The sequence below is a fragment of the Harmonia axyridis genome, chromosome 7 (genome assembly GCF_914767665.1).
Source record: "Harmonia axyridis chromosome 7, icHarAxyr1.1, whole genome shotgun sequence".
Taxonomy (NCBI): domain Eukaryota; kingdom Metazoa; phylum Arthropoda; class Insecta; order Coleoptera; family Coccinellidae; genus Harmonia; species Harmonia axyridis.
Window position 1 is genome coordinate 29,540,943 of NC_059507.1, and position 26,251 is coordinate 29,567,193.

Below are 26,251 nucleotides of genomic sequence, written 5' to 3' on the forward strand. Positions count from 1 at the left end.
ACTCATAAATCATAAAGGGGTCCGATTTTTACAGACGTGTCGATTTCAAAGGAAAGTGAAATGATTATTATTGGATTATTTTATGGAGAAATTTTCGTTTTTCGTCTTTGCATGTTTTCTGAAATGTTATCTTTTGAAAATCTTGAATGGAGTGATAAAGGAAAAGGAGCTAGTAAGTCATAAAATCCAGTGATCTGATAACCTTTAACACACTCAATATTGCAGGCGCGGATCCAAGGGGGGGGAACTGGGGGGACGTTCCTCTCCGAAATGTCCCGGGCACCTTTTAAATTTTGCCGGCCCTCCTAGAATTCGACATACTAAGGCTCAAATAATTACAAGATCAGCATTAATTTCACCTTTAATAATTTTGTGAAAACCCTCGTGAAAACCCATATTAATGAACGGCAAAAAAATGACATCCCAAAATGTCGGAAGTGTCTGGGGTCCACATTTTCAGCATTTTGAGTATCTAAAAGTTCCTCCCCAAAAGTGGGTCCTGGATCCGCGCCTGCAATATTGTCGACCTGAGGAACAATTTGTTTCATAAAACCCCCAATAAAAAAAAAATTCAAAGTAAGCCACCGAACAATCTATTTCCATCCGTTTTCAAAAGAAGACATGTCATTAACCCAACAGTCATCACCTACCCGTCATCTAATCAAAACTTCGGCAATAGGCAGGCGTAGAGCGGGAGCCTGCATCCCATGTGCCGACAACGCTGCCGGAGCGCCGGTAAACAATCCTTCGCGCCCTTCCGTCAAGGCAGCACCTCCGCTGCCCGAAGCGTAGCGCTCTTCTGCACGTATTTTTACGCGCGTTTTCAATCACCGGACGCGGTGATTTTTTTTAAAACGGAGTGCATTACGCACGTGGTGAACATGTGTTTCTAAATGTTATCAATTTGTGTATGGACCGCCACGGCTGATTGATCGAGGGCTAGGGTTTTTGTCCGATCGGAAAAGACAGCTTTAGTTTCTGTGTCGGATGCGTTTCGGTTTTTTGCGCGTGCAAAAGTTTTCGTGTGTGCGGACTTTAGTGTTTTTTTTTGGTTTGAGTTTTGATGTGATTTGTTTTGGTGGTGATTGAGGAGGGATATTGTCAAGGTATGTTTGTTTTTTTTCTATTTAATTTGGTATTATAATACTAGTTTCGTAATATTTAGAGTTGAAGATGAAATGTGGGACATTCCTGAATTTTATGACAGAATATTGAAAACTGGAGGTTCATTAGTGATTTGAATATTCAAATATATTTCTTCAATATCTTTTCATTTCATTCAAGTTGAAAACAAATGGAAACTGACTCGGAAAATGATTATCGTCAGCGAAGGAAAAGCTCAGAATTTTGTCAAATATTGCTTGATATGAATCATAAATACACAAGTTTTCGTCAATTTCCTTTCCGATCGGAAATATTTCTTATTTTTTCTCATAACTGACACGTCAATCGCAATGGAATGTATTTCTTCAAAGTAATAATAGATAATGCTTCGGGCATGGTAAATAATAAAATGCATACCTATGTGTATAAAACTTTCTTGAAAGGGTTAGCCCGAGGGTTAGCCAAATTTTCACATCAAAGATATTTAAAACGACAAATTCAAGAAAAATTTCATATACTCAGCGAGATACACGGTGTTCCTAAATTGGAGGTAAAAACAATAATTACAGAATCTTCGAATTATTTCGAGAAATAAGGTCCCATAAACATAAACGCTTTGTTTTCGAGATACAGGATGTTTCTTGTAGTTAATTTTTTTTCATGATGATTAGGTAACCAGTTTACCGAATCTTCATTTAGCTACAGATTGGGTGAATGAGTAACAGAACTTATAATTAATTTATTCATTGTAGGTTACTAACTGGATGTTTATTATAATAATTTTGACTTTTCTGAGGATTACCTGAGAATTGTTAGAATTTTTTTCCTCGAAACCAGACTACCAGTACTTCACCAATTAAAAAGTTCTGGAGTGAAGAAGCGTTCCCTGTTCCAGAATTATAATCATCCTGTAGATTTGCATTCAAAATCATCATATCACAAGATGATAACTTTAAATTGAATTTAAATTAAATTAAGTTGAGTTGTGAAGGGAAGGTGCGATAAAAAAAAAACAAGTTTTACCACCCCGTATCTCAAAATCTGCGGATCGTTTATACGTCTTCTCCTTCTCAAAATGTTTTGAGGAATCTGTCATTTTCGTTTGTACCTCCAATAGAGGAACACCCTGTATGTATTTGAAAAGTATGGACATTTTCAAATTTAACTACTCTTATCCTACTGTCGTCTTGAATATCCTTTATTTGTAATCAATGTAAATACTCTTCTCTTTCTGAAACAACATTATAATAACTTTATTCCTCCACAAGAACTTGCAAGGGTACACCAAGGATAGATCAGGAGAATAATATATACTATCCCAAAAAAGCTTGTGTTATAAAATTTTTATCATCGAAAATTTTGATTTACTTCCTTAGTGGTGTAGTTTATTAATAAAATGACATCGAGTTTAATAGGAAAGATTGACTTAAATAGCATCTAAAACATCAAATTGTGAACAATTTGAGTACCTACTATTACCATAAATAATATGTAAAATGAAACATGCAAAATGTGAACGTAACATATCATGAAATTTGAAGATATATAGTTGGTCATGTTGGTATTCATGTGGAAAATCATGATAGGTCACTGTTTTATGCTTTCTGAATAATGAATTAGTAGATAGTAATTTCAATATGAATTGCTGAAAATTTAATCACCTTCATTGTGGCATTTTATTTCTTAATTTTGTTCACGTAACAATGGGAATAGGAAGAATTCAAACTGAGGTCGCAATATAGTGATACAATCTTGGAAATCTCAGAATTTTCCTTATCTCAATATCGATCAGGAATAGACTGGTGTATAAATGTATGTACTTTGTATAGAAATGAGAACGATCTAAACTTTTCAGCAGAGGTGGCTGAGCATTTCATCTGATATTATTTGACCGAGATACCTTTCGTATTTGACTGCAGAATTGAAATTCCAAAAGACCATGGTTTAAAAGCCCAGAAACTTTCAATGTCGATATTAAATTCCTCGTCAAATTCATTCTTGAAAATATATAAAGAAACTTGTTTGTGATTTTGATGAGAATAAGATGAAGAGTCATTTATAAATCATTTAAATGAATATATTTCCAAATGTCCCTTAGTATAGCAAATGAAAGAAAATGCTTCATTTCATCGCATAAGAGACCATATCTTTGAAATGTAAGGATACGCTCGGGTATACGTGTGAAGAAGTTGAAGAAGGTACCATGTTCATTATAAAAATTTGATTTCCTTCATCCATTGCATAGTTTGGGAAGTAATAATAATTTAATTTATCTCTTGAAAATTGAAACATACAGAGAATGATAGATCAAGAGCATGATAACTTGAAAATAAATTACCGAATAAATATCATATTACCAAGAATATTTCTAAGGTCATATGAATTCATATGGTTTCGATTTTGTGCATAGATATCATTAAAAAGTTTATTCAAATTTGGATTGGTCCAGATAAAAGTTGGTTATTTCGGCTTTAGCTCAAGATACGTACCCGTAAATCATTCGCTTCATTCGAAACTTTTCGTTATCTTATTGAAAATCATTTAAAAGAATGTAATAATGCTCGATGTTATTTTCATTGCATTATTTCATTACTCCTTATTTTCTAATTTGCGAATCACAAGTTGAATCGTTAAAAATCAATATATTTGAAAAGAATTGAATTCTATAAGAAGTTTGATCGGGTATATTTTCCACTAATCCTGCATTTAATAGAATAGATTTATTGCTACAAGCTACAATATTGTTCTATCAATTTGTTCCCGATTTTCTATAATAAACTCTGAAGTACATCAAAAATAAACTGCTCTAGTTACAGGCCTATATTTGGATTATCGAAAACTGGAAGCTTCCAATGATGAACGTATTTAACCACAACAATGGACGTCCTAGAGTAAGTTGACTGTTATCAGTGTTGTCGTGGTGTGGTTTATGTGAAAGAATTTTTTCAATGTTTTCTGGATGAGAAAAAGTACGCATACTATTGGATATTGATACCAAGAACTATCAAATATATGATATTTAAATATCTTTTTTCTCGACTTTTTGTATGGAATTGAGGGTTGTCAAATATTTGGCGCAATTTATGATACCAAGCCATTTTTTTCAAGTCATTTACCTGTTTTTTGAAGCTATAATTACTCTCAGGGACGTTGAAAAAATCAACTCTTTATTCTGCCTATGAAACTTTTTCATTTATCATTTTCCTTGTACCTCGAATTTAGGAAAAACCTGTATTTTGATGAAATCATAGAGCGATCTCTTCAGGAAACTAGAGACTAAAAAAATTTTTTTCCTTCACGATAAATTCTCTAAAGTTATTGGAATAAGTTTCATTGATGGCATTAAACTTTATAGGGGTGGCAAAACTCACACTTACCAATAGACTCTTTGGTTTTATTATATTCCACTCTCACCTGGTGTGCCACAGGTCGCGACTCCAGTAATGTATGCATGCAGTAGATAACGTAGTTGATGTAAGAAACAGCGTGAAATCGACAATTGTGGTCGAGAGCACGATAGAGCACATGAAATGTAAAATCTCCCGCCGTTGCAGTGCATTAACATTCGATTTATAACCGTTGAAATTTATAGTCTATCATAAAATAGGGATTAGTACAAAAAGGGATAGATTTGATTCTGAGCAACTTTAAACCTTCATTTAAACCGGATTAATTGTATTGTTGCAGTCGCAAAACAGAGAGTGCGCCAAATGTGCTTACTCCCAAATCAGGACTAAACGTAATTTATGGGTTCGATCATTATCAGAGAGATGCATGTTTGTTTTCCTTGTTTGGTGATTATACTGGGGAGTCATCTATCCAAACGCTGAAAAAGAATAGCGATAGTAATGCGTTGCAATTGATAGAAATAACATGAATTTTATGATATTTCGAGAGATATTTCGTCGTGAAGTTCGAGATAGATGTCTCCTGAAAATAGATTTTATTGAGGATTTTATTAATTAATAGCATTTTATTCACGGAATTTCGCTTGAACCTGCAAACCTTTATGAGAAAATACAACAAACTTCAACAAAATGTCATTTTCCACTTTTTTTTTCGAAAACATTCAATAAGGAAGAAATAATATAAATATTTCAAGTGCGTATTATTTATAAAATGGATCCTTACTTGGCGGAAATTCATTATAAATAAAATAAAACAAAATAATTAAATATAAATATGAAAATAATAATTAGATTATTTAATTGTAAGGAATAATTGTTTCACCACACTGTGGCTTCATCAGGCTACATTCCTGACTGATAAGTGTACAAAATTTTTCGGAAACTTATATAAGAACAAAAATTCGACATTGGCAGAAAATATTCGATAGGATATCATAAACTTCAAAGTTATATTGGACAGTCATGTCTATTTCATTATGAAGAGGAAGGTATGATATTAACGATGGAAAACGATATCAGCCAAATGGCCGCCACGACGATGATTGCAACACCATATCCTTTTCATGAAATTTTCCAAAACCAATTAGCACATTTGAGGCTGTATGTCCTAGATAACTTCAGGAATACCATCTTTAAGATCTTAAATCGATTGTGGAACATTGACATATATGTACGTTACACCCAGAAGGTGTTTCAGAGGGTGGTTCACGATGACCCAAAAGTGCTTTAGTTTAACGAATTGCGGCTGTAGAAATTTCATCATCCTTGTAGTTAATTTTAACAATCTCAATTTTGAACGTGGATCGTTCCAATTTTAGTAATGGCGTAGTTTTTACTTGTCAAATGTAGAAAGACAGCTGCCCTAATAGATGACTTGCTGGCTACTATACTCAAAATAAAATCTCTTATTGGAAAACCTTTATATCGTCATCAAATCATGGGAGAAGAACATTATGCATTTAAATTTGTCTATTTATTGATTGTAGATGTCTCCATTTATGCAAGGATAAAATAGAGCTAGCTAGAAACACTTTTTTTCGATCTCTCTTGTTATTAACCAAATAAATTCAAAACAAATGAGTCAATTCTACGAAATACGTTTCGAATATCATACTAGAAGAAATAAATTTTTGATGTTTTTTCTCATGTTTATACTACAGAGCTTCGTAACCTAACCTAATTGATGAATTTCATGTACGTATACACCGAATTCCATTGAAAATTTCAGTGAGAGATTTAAAGATATCGAAATTTTACATTTTTTTTTTTTTAATATTTCAATAATACGATCATCATGAAAAGTTGCAAAAACCTTCGGTCTCTTGTTTTGTTATCGAGATATTTGGACTCTGAATCTACTATGGATATGTTGTGTCTCTAGCACATTCCAGACAGACAAAACAGATCTGTCCTTGAAATCTTCGTCAGTGACTCTGACTCGGAAACATGATTTAAGAGCTTCATCGACTAAAATTCCGAGATTACACACATTTGGCAAAATGATAGACCACTGATGCCCACAAACAAGCGCGGAAAAACAAGCAGTTATACCCGAGGTTATATCCCTTCCGTTACATATAAGAAGACATTTTTTTTTAATTAATTAAGATAGTATGTGAAATATGTATGAGAATATAATAAGAAGACATCATGCAAAATTCTTATTGTCCCTCCCTTGTATTCTAATTAATATAGAAACAGGGAAGTAAGTTTCTGATTGGGATTCCACGTAGGGAATTGTAAGAGCTACGTTGCTTAATTAGAGCCCCAACAACAATTGTCACAACTTCATATTGCTGCATTCCTTTCCTTCTATTAAGATTCTTCCGCAACCTCTAACATTTCATACTGAAGATGTGAAGCATGCAACGTGTGTACATATAGCGTTCTTGTTGATAAAGCGTAATTAGAAGCAGAGCTGACTATTCTCATGGAGATCTTCTATAACTTTTTCAGTGATCGTTCTCGAACAGATCGCTCTTTCATTTTGCCACAATGGCAGTTAGTATTCTGTGGTGCCTGTCGTACTGAAAAGTCAAGGATTCTAGTTTTAGGTGAATACTAAAAAGGATAACGCACACTTTATAAAAGAAATTGGCCCCCTGTCAAATGGGCTGAATTTTTGATATGTTATAGTCCAAGCCAGTCCAAGCCATTCCAAACAGAGAGTTTCAATGACTTAAGTTTTCTATAGGCTAGTTTTGACGCTAGAGGCTCCTGGAAACTCTCATTTGTTCTCCATTGTTGAACAATACTATTCTGAGTAATCAAGATGTAATTAATATGATATACTATTGAAAGCATTGTTCGTTGGTGTTGTTACATTTGGTGAATTATACAGTTTGTTCCAGCCACTTACAATTTTCAAAGTTCGGAACGTTTCGAATATAACTTTCGCTTTTTTTTTAAAGGAACGTATATTTTTTCGAATATGATATGGCATGAGGTATAGAATAGGATACATCAACATTTTTTGATTGTATTAGATGTACAACTTTGTTTCCGTTTTAATTTTTTGCTTTAAAATGAAGAAATCTACGACTGAATCTCATCGAATGTTCTCAAATACCTATTATGAGGCTGCTATCAGTGAAAGAACGGCCTGAGATTGGTTTCAACGCTTCAAGAACGGTGATTTTGACGTCGAAGACCAGCATGGCGGTGAAAGAGAGATGGTTTTCGAAGATGCAGAATTGGAGGCATTACCCGTGTCAAACACAACAAGAATTGTCAGGAATTGGCAACAAGCCATTTCAAAACGCCTGAATGTCATGAGAATGATTCAGAAACAAGGAAATTGGGTGCCGTACGAGTTGAAGCCGAGAAATGTTGGACGGCCTTTGTTTCCTCGTAAATTTGCAAGGCAAAGACGGAAGGGATTTATGTATCGCATTGTGACTGGAGACGAAAAATGGGGTCATTACGATAATCCCAAGCGCAGAAAATGATGGAGATATTCGGACCATGCTTCCACGTCGACGGCCAAACCGAATATTCACGGTTCCAAGGTCTTGCTCAGTATTTGGTGGGATCAGCTCGTCGAAGTGTATTATTAGTTGTTAAAACCGACTGAAACAATCACAAGCGATCTTATCGCACGCAATTAATGTGTTTGATCAAAAGACAAACGGTCGTAATATACAAGAAGAGACCTGATAAAGCGATTTTACAGGATGACAATGCTCGACCTCATGTTGCAAAAATGGTCAAGACAATCTTGGAAGTTCTACCCCACCTGCCGTGTCCTCCCAACGTTGCTTCCTCGGAGTATCACTTCCGGTCTTAAGAAGAAGTAAAAAATTTGATCGATTCGTGGATCACATCAAAAGAGGGCAAGTTTTTTCAACGCGGGATTCGAACGCTGCCTGAAAGATGGGAGAAAGTAGTGGCCAGCAATGGACAATACTTTGAATTATAAATGTTCAACAAGTTTTTTACAATAAAGCCTCGAATTTCAGAAAAAAACGGCGGACGTAAAGTTGAACGCTTTTGTAGATCGCTAAGGCGATTTGTAACTTTGAACTTTAAAAACGCACTGTATAATTGACTAAATGTAATAACAACAAAGAACAATGCTCTCAATAGTATCTAATATCAATAAATTTTCACATCTTGATGACTCAAATTAGTGATGATTATCCAGGATAACTTGTTTAACAATGAAGAATAAATGAGTATTTTCAGGTTCCTCTAGCCTCGAAACTAGCCTATACAAAAACTTGTGCCTTTTGAACTTTAAGTTTGGAATAACTTGGACTACAACATATCAAAAATTCAGCCAATTTGACAGTAGTCCATATTCTCTTATACATATAGTGTGAAAAATACATAAATAATTTGTGTTTCATATATGAATTTTTGATATATTTCTGACATACTAGCAGATTATCTATCGAAATTCTACATCAACCATAAATAATTTTGAAATCTCATCTGGGAAAGTCAATAAAGAAACATCAGTCATGGCGAGAATATGGTCGTGAATTGAATCATGATCAGTGTCGGAGTGATTGATCATTCTATCATAAATATATATTTCCTGCTGAAGAAACTATACGTTTTCAAGCATCCTCATGAAAAACATGGCGAACAACATACATCAACTGTATATCCAATCATCATAACTGCAGAGAAAGAACTGAGATTATCCATAAGTCATTTGTGTAACAGTAAATACATATACTTGATATTCTCGTAATCGTTCCTTATCGCACATATTAGTTTGTATTTTAGATACAGTTTGGTTATAAATTAAACTTGAGTTAATTGAGTGTCTGATAAGTTCGCGTTCGATGTTTAAGGTTCTTTAAGAGGATTCGTTAAAAATATCATTTTAATATCTTTCCGAACGATTCTTATCGCTGTAATAAATACAACGAAAAGGACTTGCTGTATGAAATATGTTTGATTGCAACAGTTGGTTGGAGGGGACTCGATATGAAAGAGAATATAATATAAAGCGACTGAGGAAGATTTTGCTGGGACTCTAAATAGAACGAATGAATTTTGAGGACAATAAATGTCAGAGTTAATTTCAAGTTAATATACGTTTAATTGTTCTAGCTCTTTTCTATAGAACGAGAACTGTAAAGTGAGTAAATGAAATTTTCTGAAGGACATAATGAAAAAGCTGTTTTGAAATAAACTCAGCCCTTTTATAATTATTGGAGTTCTATTTCCAACTCTAACATTTTGTTGGAATACATGTTTAGAACAAAAATTATTATCATATTCATTAACCTATTAATTTGTTACACTCACTTCGAGCATCCTATAAAGATATATTTATATGAGCGGTTCTGATGTTATAAGCCTCCTGAAATTCGTCATTGATCATTTCAAATACAGGTGTTCCTAAATTGGAGGTACAAACTGATCATTCAAGATGAGAATGTTCTATGAACATGGGTCCTCAAACGCTTTGTTTACGAGATACAGAAAATTAAATCATTTTAATGTTTTCATCATGTGATATGCTAATTTTGGATCTACAGGGTGATATTTTTCTGGAACAGTGTCCGCTTTTCCCCCAGAACAGTAGACCACTGATAGTTTGAAAAAATGTAGAAAGAAACTTTGCTCCAGTACTACACTTTTTGGTTTTTTGTAGTGTTACCGTATCTGTTACTGATTTCGAGAAAAAATTCAAACAATGGACTAGTTTTCATTTTTTTGTTAAGGATTAATTCTAAAAATTTAAGTAAAATGAAACAAAAATGTAGAAGAATCATTGAAATATCTCTAGAAATGAAGAAGTTATGGGACTTTGAAGTTGCGCTTGGAAGAATAATTTCATAGTACGCAGCGTCTAGTGTATGACGTCACGCCACTTACACGAGGCGACTGGTATTCGCAGAGTGCTCACGAATTCGTTGGTGTACAATCACTTGTGCCGTTCGTGTCGTGTTTTGTTCGTTACACGATTGCTGAAATAAAAAAAAATCCTACAAATATTGTATTGTGCCTATGTGTGCAAGCACGTCAATTAAAAACCCCAATAAATTGTTTTTTCATGTACCAAATGACATGAATCAAAGGAAGAAGTGGTGCAAATTAATGAGGCGTGACTAAATTGGACCTAAAACTACTTCATATGTGTGTGAAGATCAGAATTGATTCATACCGGATTTTATACGGGCAGTAAACATTACTTTTTTCTCTTTTTACTTTTTACTCCTCACATAAATATGTTTCGCAATTGATAATGGATAGACTTCAATAACCAGTACTTAACTACAAACTGTTTATGAAACGTTTTTTAAATAAATCATCGTTATAAGATGAACCATGATGCAGCAAACTCAAAAGTAGATACTTACTTGAAAAGTTTTTCTCCTTTTATTTCAGCATTGACATAAGATGGATTTGAAGAAAAAAACTCCATCACTGCGAATATATCTGTTTTAGGCAAATTGTCACTTTGTCCTTTCACGAAGCCTTCTTCCATTATGAACCATAAATGAACTCAAGTTTGTTACAACTAATATTTTTTATGGGACATATTTCGATTTTTCATTAATTGAAGGATGACTCCAAAATGAATTCATTTATTCAAATGAGATTTTGATCACGACTTTCGAAAGAATAGAGGAAAGTGCTGACTTTCCGATAATCATTTAGAACTCTACAGGGTGTTCAAATGGCATTTTTCATTTGTTAGAAAAGTTTTCGTAGAAAATAAAATTTGCTACCTGATAAAAAAATGAAATACAGGGTGTGTCATTTTGGAATGAGCTCGATATTAATGTTTGAATAAGTCATCAATGAATTGTCTCATTTTGAAACCCCAGTAGAGTTCTCAATGATTATCAAAAAGTCAGTATCTGCTTACCTCCGTTCTTTTGACACTCACTTTCAAAATTATATTTGAATAAATTAATTGATTCTGGAGTCATTTAGTTTTCCAAACATTCTCCAATTCATGCGAAATCCAAATATCTCAAACAAGATAAGTTTTAAGCATATTAAACTTCTAAAAATTCAATGAAAAATAGAATGTTCCATAAAAAAAAAACATATGTTTTGGTCCATCGTGTGTATTTCCAAACAATTTGAAAATGTAGCTTTAATTGAGCCTAATAATACTGTCAAACAAAATTCGGGAATTTAAGTGCTTAACACTGAAAGTACATTTGAGTAAATATAAAAAAAATGTTTAGAAAGTTTGTCAGCGTTATTGTTTGCTTTTCCCTTTTTTCCAATTTTTATGATTGATTTGATTCTTCATGTTCATGTATAATATTTGTATGAATATGGATACTTTTGTAGCAATCATCCAAAATAATTCAACTTATTTTACTTAAACAATGAATTTCCACCGAGTAGGTATCGAGTCTATTTAATAATTTAAATTATCATATTATTGTTTATATTTTGTCGAGTCGTTTTATTTTTATTTATTTATTATATTGTTGCTAAGTTCAGGATATCATAACCATTCCCCAAAATACATCCACGAACAAGCAAAACCAACTAAACTCGAACAGAAATACTATCACAAACATTCTTTCTCCCTCTATTTCAAACCTCAGCTGATCTAATCCACAAAGATTAATGGATCTGAACCCCGAATTTAGTCATAGTTCCACATACGTTATCACCAGAAACAGGCCAATTTGTCGTTACAGTTACCCCGGAAACACTAAAAATGATTTAAAAATCAACAGACAGTCGTTTGTCAACGTCAATTCAAGAAATGCCTGCACCCAAGGAACGGGATTAGGGCTGGAGGGTTGTTGCCTGACTTCGTAACTCCAAGAAGAGCCATCCGAAAATTTCCTGTTATGTTAACAATGAAACTTGCCAAGTCCGATATAACGAGAAAAGTCGAAGTCGTGATCCAAATTGGTTCCATTCCTCCCGAAAGAATTGCGAATGGAACGGAAAACGAGTTTGGAATAAGTCTTGAGATTTAGAATTTTTAAGGGCAATTTGAATTTTGGACAGTGCAGACTTCGATGGAAATTTGTATTACTAGGATCATAATTAGGATGTAATAATGAAATAATTACGTTTTATTATTCCTCTTTGTGGATCAGCTAATGCAACTATCAATTATTTTAGAATACTGCTTCAAAAAGTATAATTTCCCTCCATAAATATAGGAAACAATGGGAAAAACACTAGTGTAAAGTCATGAGCTTTAAACCACTCGTCATTCATGTGCCAATTGCATCCTTGGAAACCATAAAACTAACGGGTGTTTTTTTTCGAGGTATATAACTTTAAATTGGCATTACTGTTCAAGATGGCGACCGATTCAACAGCCGTCAAGTGATTTATTCTCAGTTTGGTTTGGCAATTCATCATGAATAGACTCACGCCTGAACAACGCTTGCAAATGGTGTAATTTGATTTCGAAAATAATGGTTCTGTGCGGAATACGTATCGCGCACTACGTCCATTTTATTTTGTTTAACGATGAAGCGCACTTCTGGTTGAATGGCTACGTCAACAAACAACACTGTCGCATTTGGAGTGAAGCTTATCCTCAAGTGTATGTCGAAACACCGTTACATCCAGAAAAACTGGCTGTTTGGTGCGCTTTATGGGCTGGTGGAATCATTGGTCCGTACTTCTTCAAAAACGATGATGGCCAGAACGTTACAGCCAATGGTGATCGGTATAGAGCCATGATTACTAACTTTTTCATTCCTGAATTGAACAACCATGATGTCCAGGAGCTTTGGTTTCAACAAGACGGCGCAACATGTCACACAGCTCGTGCCAATATCGATTTATTGAAAGACACGTTTGGTAACCGCCTAATTTCACGTTTTGGACCTGTGAATTGGCCTTCAAGATCTTGTGATTTAACACTTAGACTACTTTCTGTGGGGCTATGAAAAGTCATTGGTCTATGCGGATAAGCCACAAACCCTTGACCATTTGGAAGACAACATTCGCCGTGTTATTGCCGATATACGGCCACAAATGTTGGAAAAAGTCATCGAAAATTGGACGTCCAGATTGGACTACATCCGAGCCAGCTGCGGCGGTCATATGCCCGAAATCATATTTAAAATGTAATGCCACAAGATTATCTTGCGGATAAACAAAATTCATGTCAATCGAATAATCCATCGTTGTTTTATTGCAGCTTAAAGTTCTATAGCTCTAAAAAAACACCCTTTATCTACTTATTTTTTGGGTGTTTTGCAAATTAGAAGTTGGATCTTTATCACTGCTTTTTACTATTCTCCTGCTTTTTCTTAGTTATGTAATTTTTTGGACAGCCTTTTTTTCCTTCAATTCCTGCATGAAAGGATCAACTGTGTAAATATCTTGATATCTAATACCTTTACAAATTGCCTTTGGCTCATTCAAGGAGCTGAGGAGTTTTGGTTATATGTATCTACTAAAAATGTACCTTCCTTGGCTGAATATTTCGAAAGAGTCTCAAGATCCTTATCTGAATATGTCTGATGTGTGATTGTGTGTGACTTTTCAGATCTCTTTATTGGTAGAAACCAAAGATCTGTATTTTATCAATGACTGCAGATTACAGATTACTTGTTCCTCTCTATCTTTGACTTACTTGTGGTTCCTTTAGGTCTCTTTTAAATTTCGATTATTCGAAATGTAACAGCAACCTGAAGAAGCCACAGTGCTGGCTAAACAATTCGTGTTTATAACAAAAACTTTGGAAATTAATTTTGTTTCATTTTATTTGTAAAATAATTGAAGTTCATATTTGTTCGAATTAGGGCTCACTGAAAATTCAGTTTTTGGGATAATACGAAAAAACTGAAAACTTTACAATATCACAAGTTTTTTGAGAATAATCGAAATATTTGCCAATTTTTTTCGGTTTATAAAAGAAAGAACATGATGATTTATTTCTTTATATATCTCTTTATACAGGGTGTCCACCATTGACGGGATGCTGTATTGCGGTTTTGCGATGAAATTCTAGAATTTTATTTACAGAATCATTAGGCTCTATAAAACCCACGATAAGACCAAAATTCTCTAATTGTTTGGAAATATACAGGGTGTACCAACAAAGTTTAAATCTCCAAAAATATGTCTGTTTCTTATAGAACACCCTGTTTTTTATCATGAATTTAATGAACCCAAGGTTGTTGCAAGTTTCATGCTTAAAATTTAACGTTCAAGAGATATATCATAAATTTGAAAAATCTAATTCCGATTTTCGAAACGAATAAATTTATTTCGATGAGATTTTGAAAGTAGTCCTAGAACAACGGAGAAGTACTGATTTTTTGATAATCATTGGGGGCTTCGAAATGAGACAATTCATTAATGACTTAATCAAAACGTTAATATCGGGCTTATTCTAACTGGCACACCCCGTATTAATTTTTTTTATGAGGAAAAATTTTATTATCTTTGAAAAATTATCTACCAAATGAGAAATAATATCAACGTTTGAATGAGCCACCAATGAATCATAGCAAACAATACAGTTTTAGATGATTATCGAAAAATCAGTACCTACCTCCGTTCTTCTAGTATCCACTTTCAAAATCTCATTGAAATAAATTCAGTTATTTCAAAGTTGTAAAGTTCTTTCAAAGACCCCCCAAATTATGACAATCAAAATATCTCAAAAACGTCAAGTTTTAAGCATATGAAACTTCATACAAACATAAATTTAAAATAAAAAACAAGGTGTTCCTTAAGAAAAAAAATGTTTGTTCATTTAGAATTTAATGTTATTGGTACACTCTGTGCATTTCTGAATAAATAATGAAACAAAATGATGAATCGAAAAAAATAAAGCGTCGCGTCAATGGTTGGACACCCTATATGTGGAAATATTTTGAGAATGTACATACTAGAAAATGTTCTCAACAAAGCTGCAGGTGAAAAAATTCAAATACCTATCCGCTCGTACTGGACGTGGCAAGGAAACCTGAAAAACTAAGATCACCCTGTATGTATACAATCGCCATTCGACTAAAAATTTATTTTAATGAATAAGACGAAATGAGCGGACGAAATCGATATCTGAAGGACTCCAAAATTCAGATAATTACCATCTTCAAGTTTCATGGAATGTGACGACGTATTCTAGATGGCCATGTTCGAGAGGTATTTTTCGTACCGATCACATGCTCGGAATCTGCAATGGAGGATTGTTGGAATGAATATGAAATTCATTAGAACAGGGTTTATGGTATGAAGTCTGGCTCCACGCAACGGAAATATTGAATAAGCGTTTTCTACGTTCATTAACGAAGGTTCTGTCTTAACGAGGGTTGCATGGTAAATATCTGGCGTCGGAAGACAAAAATATCCAACATGCAAATCACACCTTTATTGGTGTCTTATGAATTTCAGATTGTTTCGAGGATGGAATTTAACCTAGAATGTTTACAGTTCAGTTTTCGTGACATCAAATTAAACTCTTACAATTCGGAAAATTGACCTAGAATTATACAAAGGGTGTCCCAGTTTTTTATAAGAAGAAGGTCCTACGAAAATAACGGAGTCGACTAATCACAAAACTGTCAGAAAGGTTTTTGTAGTATGCCATCTAGTGAAAGCCGATGGGATTTATACAACGCGAGATACAGATGAAACTAAAGCTATTTATTTGAAAAATTAATTGATTTTTTTTTTACTACAACGGTAGGTATTTATGAATTATCGTAAATATTTTTTCTTGTATTTCAGTTTTGTCTTCATATCAATATTTGTTCTCAAGAAAAAAAAGCACGTTATTATGATTTTGTCTCCACACGCAAGTTCAGATTATGAAATAGAGTGGCTTCAATTTTTTACTCGAAAACGAAGCTAAGTATAAAAAAAAACAAAGGAGACCAAAAGTTGCAATTTTAGTTGCTCAATCCTAAAAAACTCAAACAATCAAAAAAACTTAAGTGGCGTACTTTTTGCCTCAATATTAGATATTGGGTGTTGTAACCATTGATACGCCTATGAAAAAATAATTCCAATCTAGTTAGGGCTGAATGATGGCCTAAATACTTAAAGCAACTTTACTAAATTTCAACCAGATCGGACAATAATATTCACGATAATTTAAGAATACCTACCTTTTTTTCAAACTTTTACGCCCTGTTCGTAGGACCATTTTTTTTTAAACGATCTAATGAATTACCCTCTGAAGTTTTGTAGCGTAGTTAAGATTTTAATATGATAGCACCTTACATAGATTTTGGACAAGAATGTATTTTCTCTATTTCTCGAAAATCCAATTTTATTACATAGTTCGATATGATCAAAATTAGCTATCAAATTACTTATCGTTCCAATACTTGTGAAATGCTTATTCTCCATACTGTCAAGTAAAACTTTTTCATCTTTAGTATAATTATCTAATATTGAATCAATTCAAGTCTTCTATTTGTTATATTTTTACTTAATTCCGAGTAGCCTCATTTTTATTCTCCTCATCATTTATTTATTACCTATTATTGATTATTTAGGTCCCTTTGGGAACGTTGTTGAGTATATTTAAGTATATCTCATGATAATCACTCAATTTAATTTCACTTTCAGTGAATAATGTTCTATATTTGGCAGTTATGAATTTATCCATTTCATCAGATCAGAGCAAATTAACATTGATATTATTATTGTAATTACAAGTTTTCACAAATACATATGTTATCTGTACAATACTTCGTTGTCTTTGTTACTCAATTGAGTTCATTAATTATAATCAATCCAAAAGCTTGAAATTTCCGTTGTATACATCGAGTGTTTAAAATATCAATTCGCACAAATTGAGTAATCACATTCCTATTCATAGAGAAATCAACATACAAAATGAATATTTCACTAACAAATCATTCACCATCTAAATCAGAAATCTATTGTTGCTGAAGGCATTGTCCTAGGATATTCAAATATACTTCCAGGTGAAAATCACTATAGAAGCTAGTGTCGTATTAATGTCCAAAGATACCAAATTTCCCTTCTACCTTGTCATTATCCATCAACTTCAGTCATCCTAATGTAGTCAATTATTCACATCTAGTCAGAGCGGCTGAGTACTAAATATAAACACTTGACAAACGACTAGTAAAAGGACACCATCTAACAAGTATCTGGGTAATTAGAGATGATATATTCGGTTTTTTTCAGGGAACAGTCGGATATTCTTCGTATGGCTAAGAAGAGTTACAATTAAACAGCATCCAAAGTCTGAAGTGTAATAAATTCTTATATTCCTGTTCTCTCAAGTTGAAATATTATACGAAAACGTAGGTATTTATTTGAGTAGGTACATCAAGAAATTGAGCACTGGAGGAAAATATACTCTACCTCGTATTTAATTTCTATCTAAGTGCTGAAACTGAAGATGTACCAAAAAGAGAAACATTCCACTAAAAGCACTTCCTTCAATGGACACATTGAAAAGAATAGTGTACCTTTTTTGCATCTCAATTATATGGGGTGATTTATAAGCTCACAGACAAACTTTGTCATATAAGAAGTCATGTTTTTTAATAAAAATGGGCATATATGTCTGATTTCAATTATTTTAAGAAATTAAGGGCTTCAAAAATTTCATTCATGTCTGTTAATATGATTCCTTAATAACAAAATAAAGGGTGTTTTTTTGTAGAGCTATAAAACTTAAAATCGCAATAAATCAACGATGGATTATTCGATTGACATTAATTTTATTTATCCGCAAGATAATCTTGTGACATTACCTTTTAAATATAATTTCTGGCATATAATCGCCACGGCTGGCTCGGATGTAGTCCAATCTGGACGTCCAATTTTTGATGACTTTTTCCAACATTTGTGGCCGTATATCGGCAATAACACGGAGAATGTTGTCTTCCAAAAGGTCAAGGGTTTCTGGCTTATCCGCATAGACCAATAACTTTACATAGCCCCACAGAATGTAGTCTAGCGGTGTTAAATCACAAAATCTTGGAGGCCAATTCACAGGTCCAAAACGTGAAATTAGGCGGACACCAAACGTGTCTTTCAATAAATCGATTGTGGCACGAGCTGTGTGACATGTTGCGCCGTCTTGTTGGAACCACAGCTCCTGGACATTATGGTTGTTCAATTCCGGAATGAAAAAATTAGTAATCATGGCTCTATACCGATCACCATTGACTGTAACGTTCTGGCCATCATCGTTTTTGAAGAAGTACGGACCAATGATTCCACCAGCCCATAAAGCGCACCGAACAGTCAGTTTTTCTGGATGTAACGCTGTTTCGACATACACTTGAGGATAACTTCACTCCAAATGCGGCAGTTTTGTTTGTTGACGTAGCCATTTAACCAGAAGTGCTCTTCATCGCTAAACAAAATAAGATGGACTAGTGCACGATACGTATTCCGCACAGAACTATTATTTTCGAAATAAAATTTGCAAGGTTGTTCAGGCGTTAGTCTATTTATGATGAATTACCAAACCAAACTGAGAATAAATCATTCGACAGTTGTTCAATCAGTCGCCATCTTGAACAGTAATGCCAACTTAAAGTTATATACCTCGGAAAAAAACACCTGTTAGTATGCTTAGAATTGAGCGTAAATATACTTTTGAGTTCTTTGTCATTAATTAATTGCAATAACCATAAATGATAATGATATCATCTTCCATTTTGTAAGCTTAGTCACATTTTAAGGTGTAACTTATACAGGGTGTTTCCTAAACATGCGGCAAAAATTCAGGGGGTTGTTCCTTGGACTATTTTAAGCATGTTTTGTCCTTGGATGATTTTTGAAAAACCTCTTTGTTTCGAAGATACAGGGCGAACAACATTTTTCATATTTTTAAAATTAATAATAGTTTAAATAAAAATGCGTACCGCACTGTGTTTACTAAGTAGGTACAATTTATTTTTAAATTTGTTTAACAACATTCCAATTACTAAAAACGGCCAGTTTTTTGACTAAAAATTGATAAGTTTATACCACTCCAGTAGAAAATGTGGAAGACTTGCGAAATCGGATCATTGCTGGGTGTAACTTAATAAGAAATGATCCTGGTGTTTTTGAAAGGGTTCGGCAGTCAATGAGGAGAAGATTGGATGCTTGTATGCTGGCTAGAGGTGGTCATTTTCAACAGTTTTTGTAGGTTGAGTTGAATTTTCATGTAATTTTTCATAATAAAATGTTATTATCTGAAATTTTGTTTCCCCTATATTTTCGAAACAAATAGGTTTTTCAAAAATCATCAAAGGACAAAATATTCTTAGAATAGTCCAAGGAACAACCCCCTGAATTTTTGCCGCATGTTTAGGAAACACCCTGTATATGTACTTATTACCAAGTCTTAACTTTCTGCTGAAGTGTATCAGAACACAACAATTAGAATACCTACTGACAATGAACTGACGGATGTATTTACGCTTGTTTATAACAATATAATATTATACAGGGTGCTTCATTGGTGAATGGAAAAATTTGAACAGTGAATAGAGGACACCGAGATATTTATGATATACCTCATTTATTAGGTCTGACTGTCTTGGTTATCGAGATACAGGTTGATTCATGAGTTTTGCTCATTTCTTTCCGAGGTCACAAGCTAACCACATCTTTCTTTTTCAAAGCTTAAATGAATCACTTAATGATCACAAGAAAAATCAAAGTCCAGAGTACCAAAAAATTAGGAAACGATATTGCATCATTGAAACAACATAGAAATTTTGAATCCGGTTTTAGATTTGTAAATAGCGTAAAAAACAAAACTGAATCGCGTTATTGAAATTTCCGCACAGACAATTTTGGTGCACTAATTTTCAACATGAAAGTGAAGTTTTCGAGATATTGTATATCCAAAAGTGGTTGTGATTCATTTTTGGTTATGAATTATTGAAACTATCGATTTCCTTTCTGTCACTGTTTTAGTTTTTCCGTTCACCAATGAAACACCCTGTATAAATAATAAACATTTCAAGTAAAATATAGAAAAAGTGACACCAGAATCGACCAAGTTGATATTAGCCTGCACACAGGGTGATTCATCGCGATGACCCATTTGACGTTTATGGAAAACTGATTCATAATTTTATGAAGACTATTTCCCTCGTCCTAATTTCCACCAATCAATTCATCTTCAGCGTTTAATTTATATTTTGTGAAATTTTGATTGATTGCTATTCCCAATAGAGTGCTGCACTTTATGCGAAAAACGCATTTTTAACTGGAGAAGGGGCGAAGGCAAAATGAAAAACCGCCATTGTGAAGTCCCCTTCACAAGGACTCAAAGAAACTTCCTAACATAAAAAGTTCTCCATAATCTTCAATAAGTTCCACAAGCTTTAAAACACATCCTGTAAAGGAAAAAAAAGATGCTTCCATTCTAATTTTTCCGTGAGAATCACCTCGGTGCGTAAATCGAATTTGGGGATATACCGCCCCAAAAGAAGTTGATAATTCAAGGGCTGAAATATGCAGATTGAATTATATCCGATCAGATAGATGGAAGCTGGAGTGCAAAGCGCTGTAATGCAAAATTTGCATGCCTCACCTTGTCATTAATCGGTGCAGATTGAAAACATGACTGGCTCGTTCTGAATACATGCAATAAAAAGGTGCAGGTGTAACCAAGGAAACCCCACTAATTTATAACATTTCAGTGAAATTGAACGATCGAGTTCTATGTTCGTATTCGATGTCTGTACTCGATGGCAAATCGACGATTCATTGTACATTGTACTCTGTAATCCTCTAAGGACCGTTCGATCCCTCAAAGGATTTGGAACTGAACCAAGACGAAATTGCTAGATCGAGAAGAGGAAGATTGCAATACTGCAATGTTAGTTGGAACGTTGATAAACAAGCGGCATTTAGAGAACATACAATTAAGTCTTGCATCCTCCTCGTAATTGTTAAAATTAAATATATGGAAATATCCAGTATTCTTTTAAAACAACTTTTTCATAACTGAGAACTGTGGCTAATCAGCATTTGCAATCCAAAGTAGAATTTAAGACAAAGATGAAGACGATCGTCAAGTAAGTACTTAATATTTTTTACTCGATATAATATGCTGGATTGGAGACAATAAATAGATTCAATTCTCAAATCAATTTTATTATTTTCACTCATTGAATTCTCATGTATACTCGTATACTAATTCTGATTTTGTTAACTAATTTCAATATATTGATTGATTTATTTTGTAGATTTTTGTGGATAGTGTTCGATTTATACTATATTATCTCGAAAATGCTACATTCTATGGAAAAAATTCAAGACACCTTTTTTTTTTGTATGGCACGATTTTTTTTTTGGCAGGAGATGCTTATCAAATTCGATACATTCTCTTCGAATATATACTTCAACAGGTAAATTCTGATTCCACATTCATGAATTGTATTGAAGGTATCCATAACACAGCCAACAAAAACCTAAAAAAGATCATCTAACTGGATCTAAATTGAATAATGCTAGTTTTTTTGGATTATCGAATTGTTTCTGCATTCGAATTTTGGTTAGATTAGGTTAGGATGGGAATAAAAAGTTATGCGTCTTTCGTTGACATAGCAGTACCACAGTTCTTCATTTTCGGAAATTATTATCGCACGACAAAGTTTAATATATGCATTGGAAAGGCATATATTTATGATTTAAATTATGTCCATCGCTGACCACTACTTTCTCCCATCTTTCGGGCAGCGTAAGAATCCCGCGTTGAAAAAACTGAAAATCTTTTGAAGCGATCCACAAATCGATTCAATTTTTTACTTATTCATAAGACCGGAAGTGCTGGTCAGTCAACCGTGTGCCATTGAACGAAACCAGCGATAGTCTGAGGGACAAAGTCTGGACAATACGGCGGGTGGGGTAGGACTTCCCATTTCAATGTTTCCAAGTATGTCTTCACCTCTTGCAACATGTGGTCGAGCATTGTCATACTGTAAAATCACTTTATTATGTCTCTCGTTGTATTGCGACCGTTTGTCTTCCAATTTTCGACTCGAACGTATTTATTGTGTTCGATAACGTACGCCTGTGATTGTTTCAGTCGGTTTTAACAGCTCATAATATACTACGCCAAGCTGGTCTCAACAAATACTGAGCATAACCTTGGAACCGTGAATATTCGGTTTCCCCATGATTTTCTGCGCTTGGTATCATCGTGATGAACCCATTTTTTGTCTCCAGTCACAATGCGATGCAGGAATCTGTTCACAAGCAAACAGACGCCGTTCAACATCTCGCGGCTTCAACTGGTACGGCACCCAATTTAATTGTTTATGAATCATTTCCATGACTTTCGGGCATTCTGAAAAGGCTTGTTGCGTTACTCCCAATGATCCTACCAATTCTTGTTGAGATTGACATGAGTCTTGATCAAATAATGCCTCCAATTCTGCATATTCGAAAACCTTTTCACTTTCACCGCCATGATGGTCTTCGACGCTAAATTCACTGTTCTTGAAGCGTTGAAACCACCCTCGGCACGTTTTTTCACTAATAGCGGCCTCACCATAGGTATTTGAGAGCATTCATTGAGCCTTAGCCGTAGATTTCTTCAAATTGAACAGTCAATTCAAACCTCCCGCAAATGACGAGAATTTGGCTAGTGAGCTGACATGTTTAATCGAGAATAACTTCATGATGCAGACACAAATCGACTGATATCTCGATGACGTTATATTAACAAATACCTCAGCTTATTGTTATACGATATATTCATTTCGTCAACCTTTTTTCGTTACAGCCATCTCTTGCAACACGACGGAAGCAAAGTTGTACACCATGTATAATATAACATGTTTGGTCATGTGCGAGGGTGAAAATTCCCATGAGACCATTTATTTTCACCTTTGTGGATGATCAACACGCACCTAATATTTTTCAAAGCCATACGGAATCATCTACGACCCATATCAAATTTTATCAAAATTGAAGGTGAGTTGAAGTAGTGCTCTAGCGTTTTAGTACCAACAGACGCATAACCTGAATTTTGTATTGAGGGACAAAATTTTTTTCATTCCGTACAGAGACCGCGATGCTTTCATATATCTTCGGAATCGAAATATGTAGAATTTTAAAAAATTCACTGAAAAGCAACAAATTTGCGGGAGGAATACTAATAAAATTTTAATTTGATTTGCTATATCTACAAAACTTTAGAGGGCAATAAAACTTAAAAGACGTGCTATATCATATTTCCTAGAAACGATTCAACAAATTTACAACATCCCATTAAAATGCACGATATCCCTAAATCGATCGAAATAAAGCACCCGACATTGCGGCTCTAATCCAATATTAACGCCAGGTTCAAATTCAGCGGAGGTACCAATTCCTGTCCGAGCCAAAGCTCGCGAGCACATCTCCCAAATTCAATCTTCGCCTACGAACTATACCCAGGGGTAATCGAGCAGGCCCTGGAAATGGCGAAGTTAGAGAATCACTGAGACGAACCCGAAATAATTCATTGAATTTTCACCTTTGATCTGAGGTATATCATGACCAGAATGATGCCGCACCTAGAAGCCTGCAAACGAACGTTATGAATAAGCGATTGGATCAATCTCATCGCGCATTTGAGTCGAAATAGTACTTCGGTTGAAGAAACGTTGCAAACTTTACACAAAGGATTATTTCATCACTCAGTGATCATTATACACTGTGTCCGTAAAGTATGGAACAAATTCATTGGAATAATCCTCAAAACACGTCGATTTTTTATTTTAATTTACCGTATTTTAAAATAATATTCTAATATACAGAGTGAATTACTTGACGTCATTTTTTTTGAGTGGAACCCTCCCATTTGGCTAAATTTTCGGATTACTCTAGCTGAGCTGATTCGAAAAATGTATCACATGTTGATTCCAATTGGTACAGGGTGGACAAAAATACAATAGCTCTGTGTGTGCTCATAAAGTAACGCCTAACATTCTTTATTAGTTAAATTAACAATATTATCAAAAATACTTATTGTCTAGCGGCAATTGGTTTGAATGTAACCCTGTAGTTTGTTACATTTTTAGATTAATAAAAATGAGCTGTTTCCGAACATGTTTGGTACTTATGGTCTAGCAGACAGAATATGAAAGAAATTATTTCTTATTTTCATACATTTTTACCAATCTAAAATGTAACAAACTACAGGGTGTTACATTCAAACAAATTGCCGCTAGACAATAAGTATTTTTGATAATATTCTTAATTTAACTAATAAAAAATGTTATGCGTTACCTTATGAGCACACACTAAACTATTGTATTTTTGTCCACCCTGTACCAATTGGAATCAACATGTGATACATTTATGGAATCAGCTCAGCTAGAGTAATCCGAAAATTGAGACAAAATGGGGGTGTTCTATTTGAAAAAAATGACGTGACATCTTAACTCGAAAGTAATTCACCCTGTATATTAGATTATTATTTTAAAATACGGTAAATCAAAATCAAAAATCGACGTGTTTCAGGATTTTTCCTTAAAATGATCTGTTTAGGCTAAAAATGAATTTGTTGCATACTTTACGAACACAGTGTATTAATTTACGCTTGAATGAATCGGAAACTTACTATTGTAAACGGATTAAACGATGCAGATTTCAAAGGTTCATTATAATTTCCACTTTACTGTGCACTCGTTACCGGTGCCTACGTTCAATGTCAGTTTCAGGAATACAGGATGCTCGGATATATAATCTGCAAATAAAAAAATCAAGAGAAAAACGCAGATGTGAAGTTGGGATCGTTTGTTTATTCATGAGCGCTTGGAGACTGAATTGAAAGTTATCATTTAGATTCAAATGAAAACAGATAAACTTGTGCAAAATTTCGTGAGAATTCTTTCGACTAGAAGTTCAGCACTCTCATAAAAACATATTGATTTGCATCACTAAGTTCAATATGTTTGAAGCTTTCAGTATGAAAATATGAAAATGAATTGAAAGAATGTTATGACTATGTATTTAACGGATAATGGATAAGTTAGACTACTCGTGATCAAATGTGCACCCACACCAACTGCTGTTCTATCCAAAATTGATATCTATCCTATAATGGACTAGTTTTCATTTTTTTGTTAAGGATTAATTCTAAAAATTTAAGTGAAATGAAACAAAAATGTGGAAGAATCATTGAAATATCTCTAGAAATGAAAAAGTTATGGGACTCTGAAGTTGTGCTTGGAAGAATAATTTCATAGTACGTAGCGTCTAGTGTGTGACGTCACGCCACTTACACGAGGCGACTGGTATTCGCAGAGTGCTTACGAATTCATTGGTGTACCATCACTTGTGCCGTTCGTGTCGTGTTTTGTTCGTTACACGATGGCTGAAATAAAAAAAAATCCTACAAATATTGTATTGTGCCTATGTGTGCAAGCACAACAATTGAAAACCCCAATAAATTGTTTTTTTATGTACCAAATGACATGAATCAAACGAAGAAGTGGTGCAAATCAATGAGGCGTGACTTAATTGGACCTAAAACTACTTCATATGTGTGTATACGGGCACTAAACATTACTTTTTTCTCTTCTTACTTTTTACTCCTCACATAAATATGTTTTGACATTGATAATGGATAGACTTCAACAACCAGTACTCAACTACAAACTGTTTATGAAACGTTTTTTAAATAAATCATCGTTATAAGTTGAACCATGATGAAGCAAACTCAAAAGTAGATACTTACTTGAAAAGTTTAACCCCTTTTATTTCAGCACTGACATAAGATGGATTTGAAGAAAAAAACTCCATCACTGCGAATATATCTATTTTAGAAAAATTGTCACTTTGTCCTTTCACGAAGCCTTCTTCCATTATGGTGACATAAAAACAAAACTCGAGTT

The 26,251-nt window shown here is 34.0% G+C and overlaps 1 protein-coding gene across 3 annotated transcripts in view; it reads left to right on the forward strand.

Moving 5' to 3' along the window:
* Positions 1-757: 757 nt before the first annotated feature.
* LOC123684847 (kinesin-like protein CG14535) overlaps positions 758-26,251 on the forward strand; it is a 477,561-nt gene continuing 452,067 nt past the window's right edge. The window contains exons 1-2 of one of the 3 annotated variants that reach the window (XM_045624319.1): positions 758-1,106; positions 3,915-3,995. In XM_045624319.1, the coding sequence (XP_045480275.1) occupies positions 3,957-3,995 (39 nt within the window). In that variant the 5' untranslated portion in view covers positions 758-1,106; positions 3,915-3,956. The remainder of the gene's footprint in view (positions 1,107-3,914; positions 3,996-26,251) is intronic. The other 2 variants (XM_045624320.1, XM_045624321.1) reach the window with 2 other exon arrangements.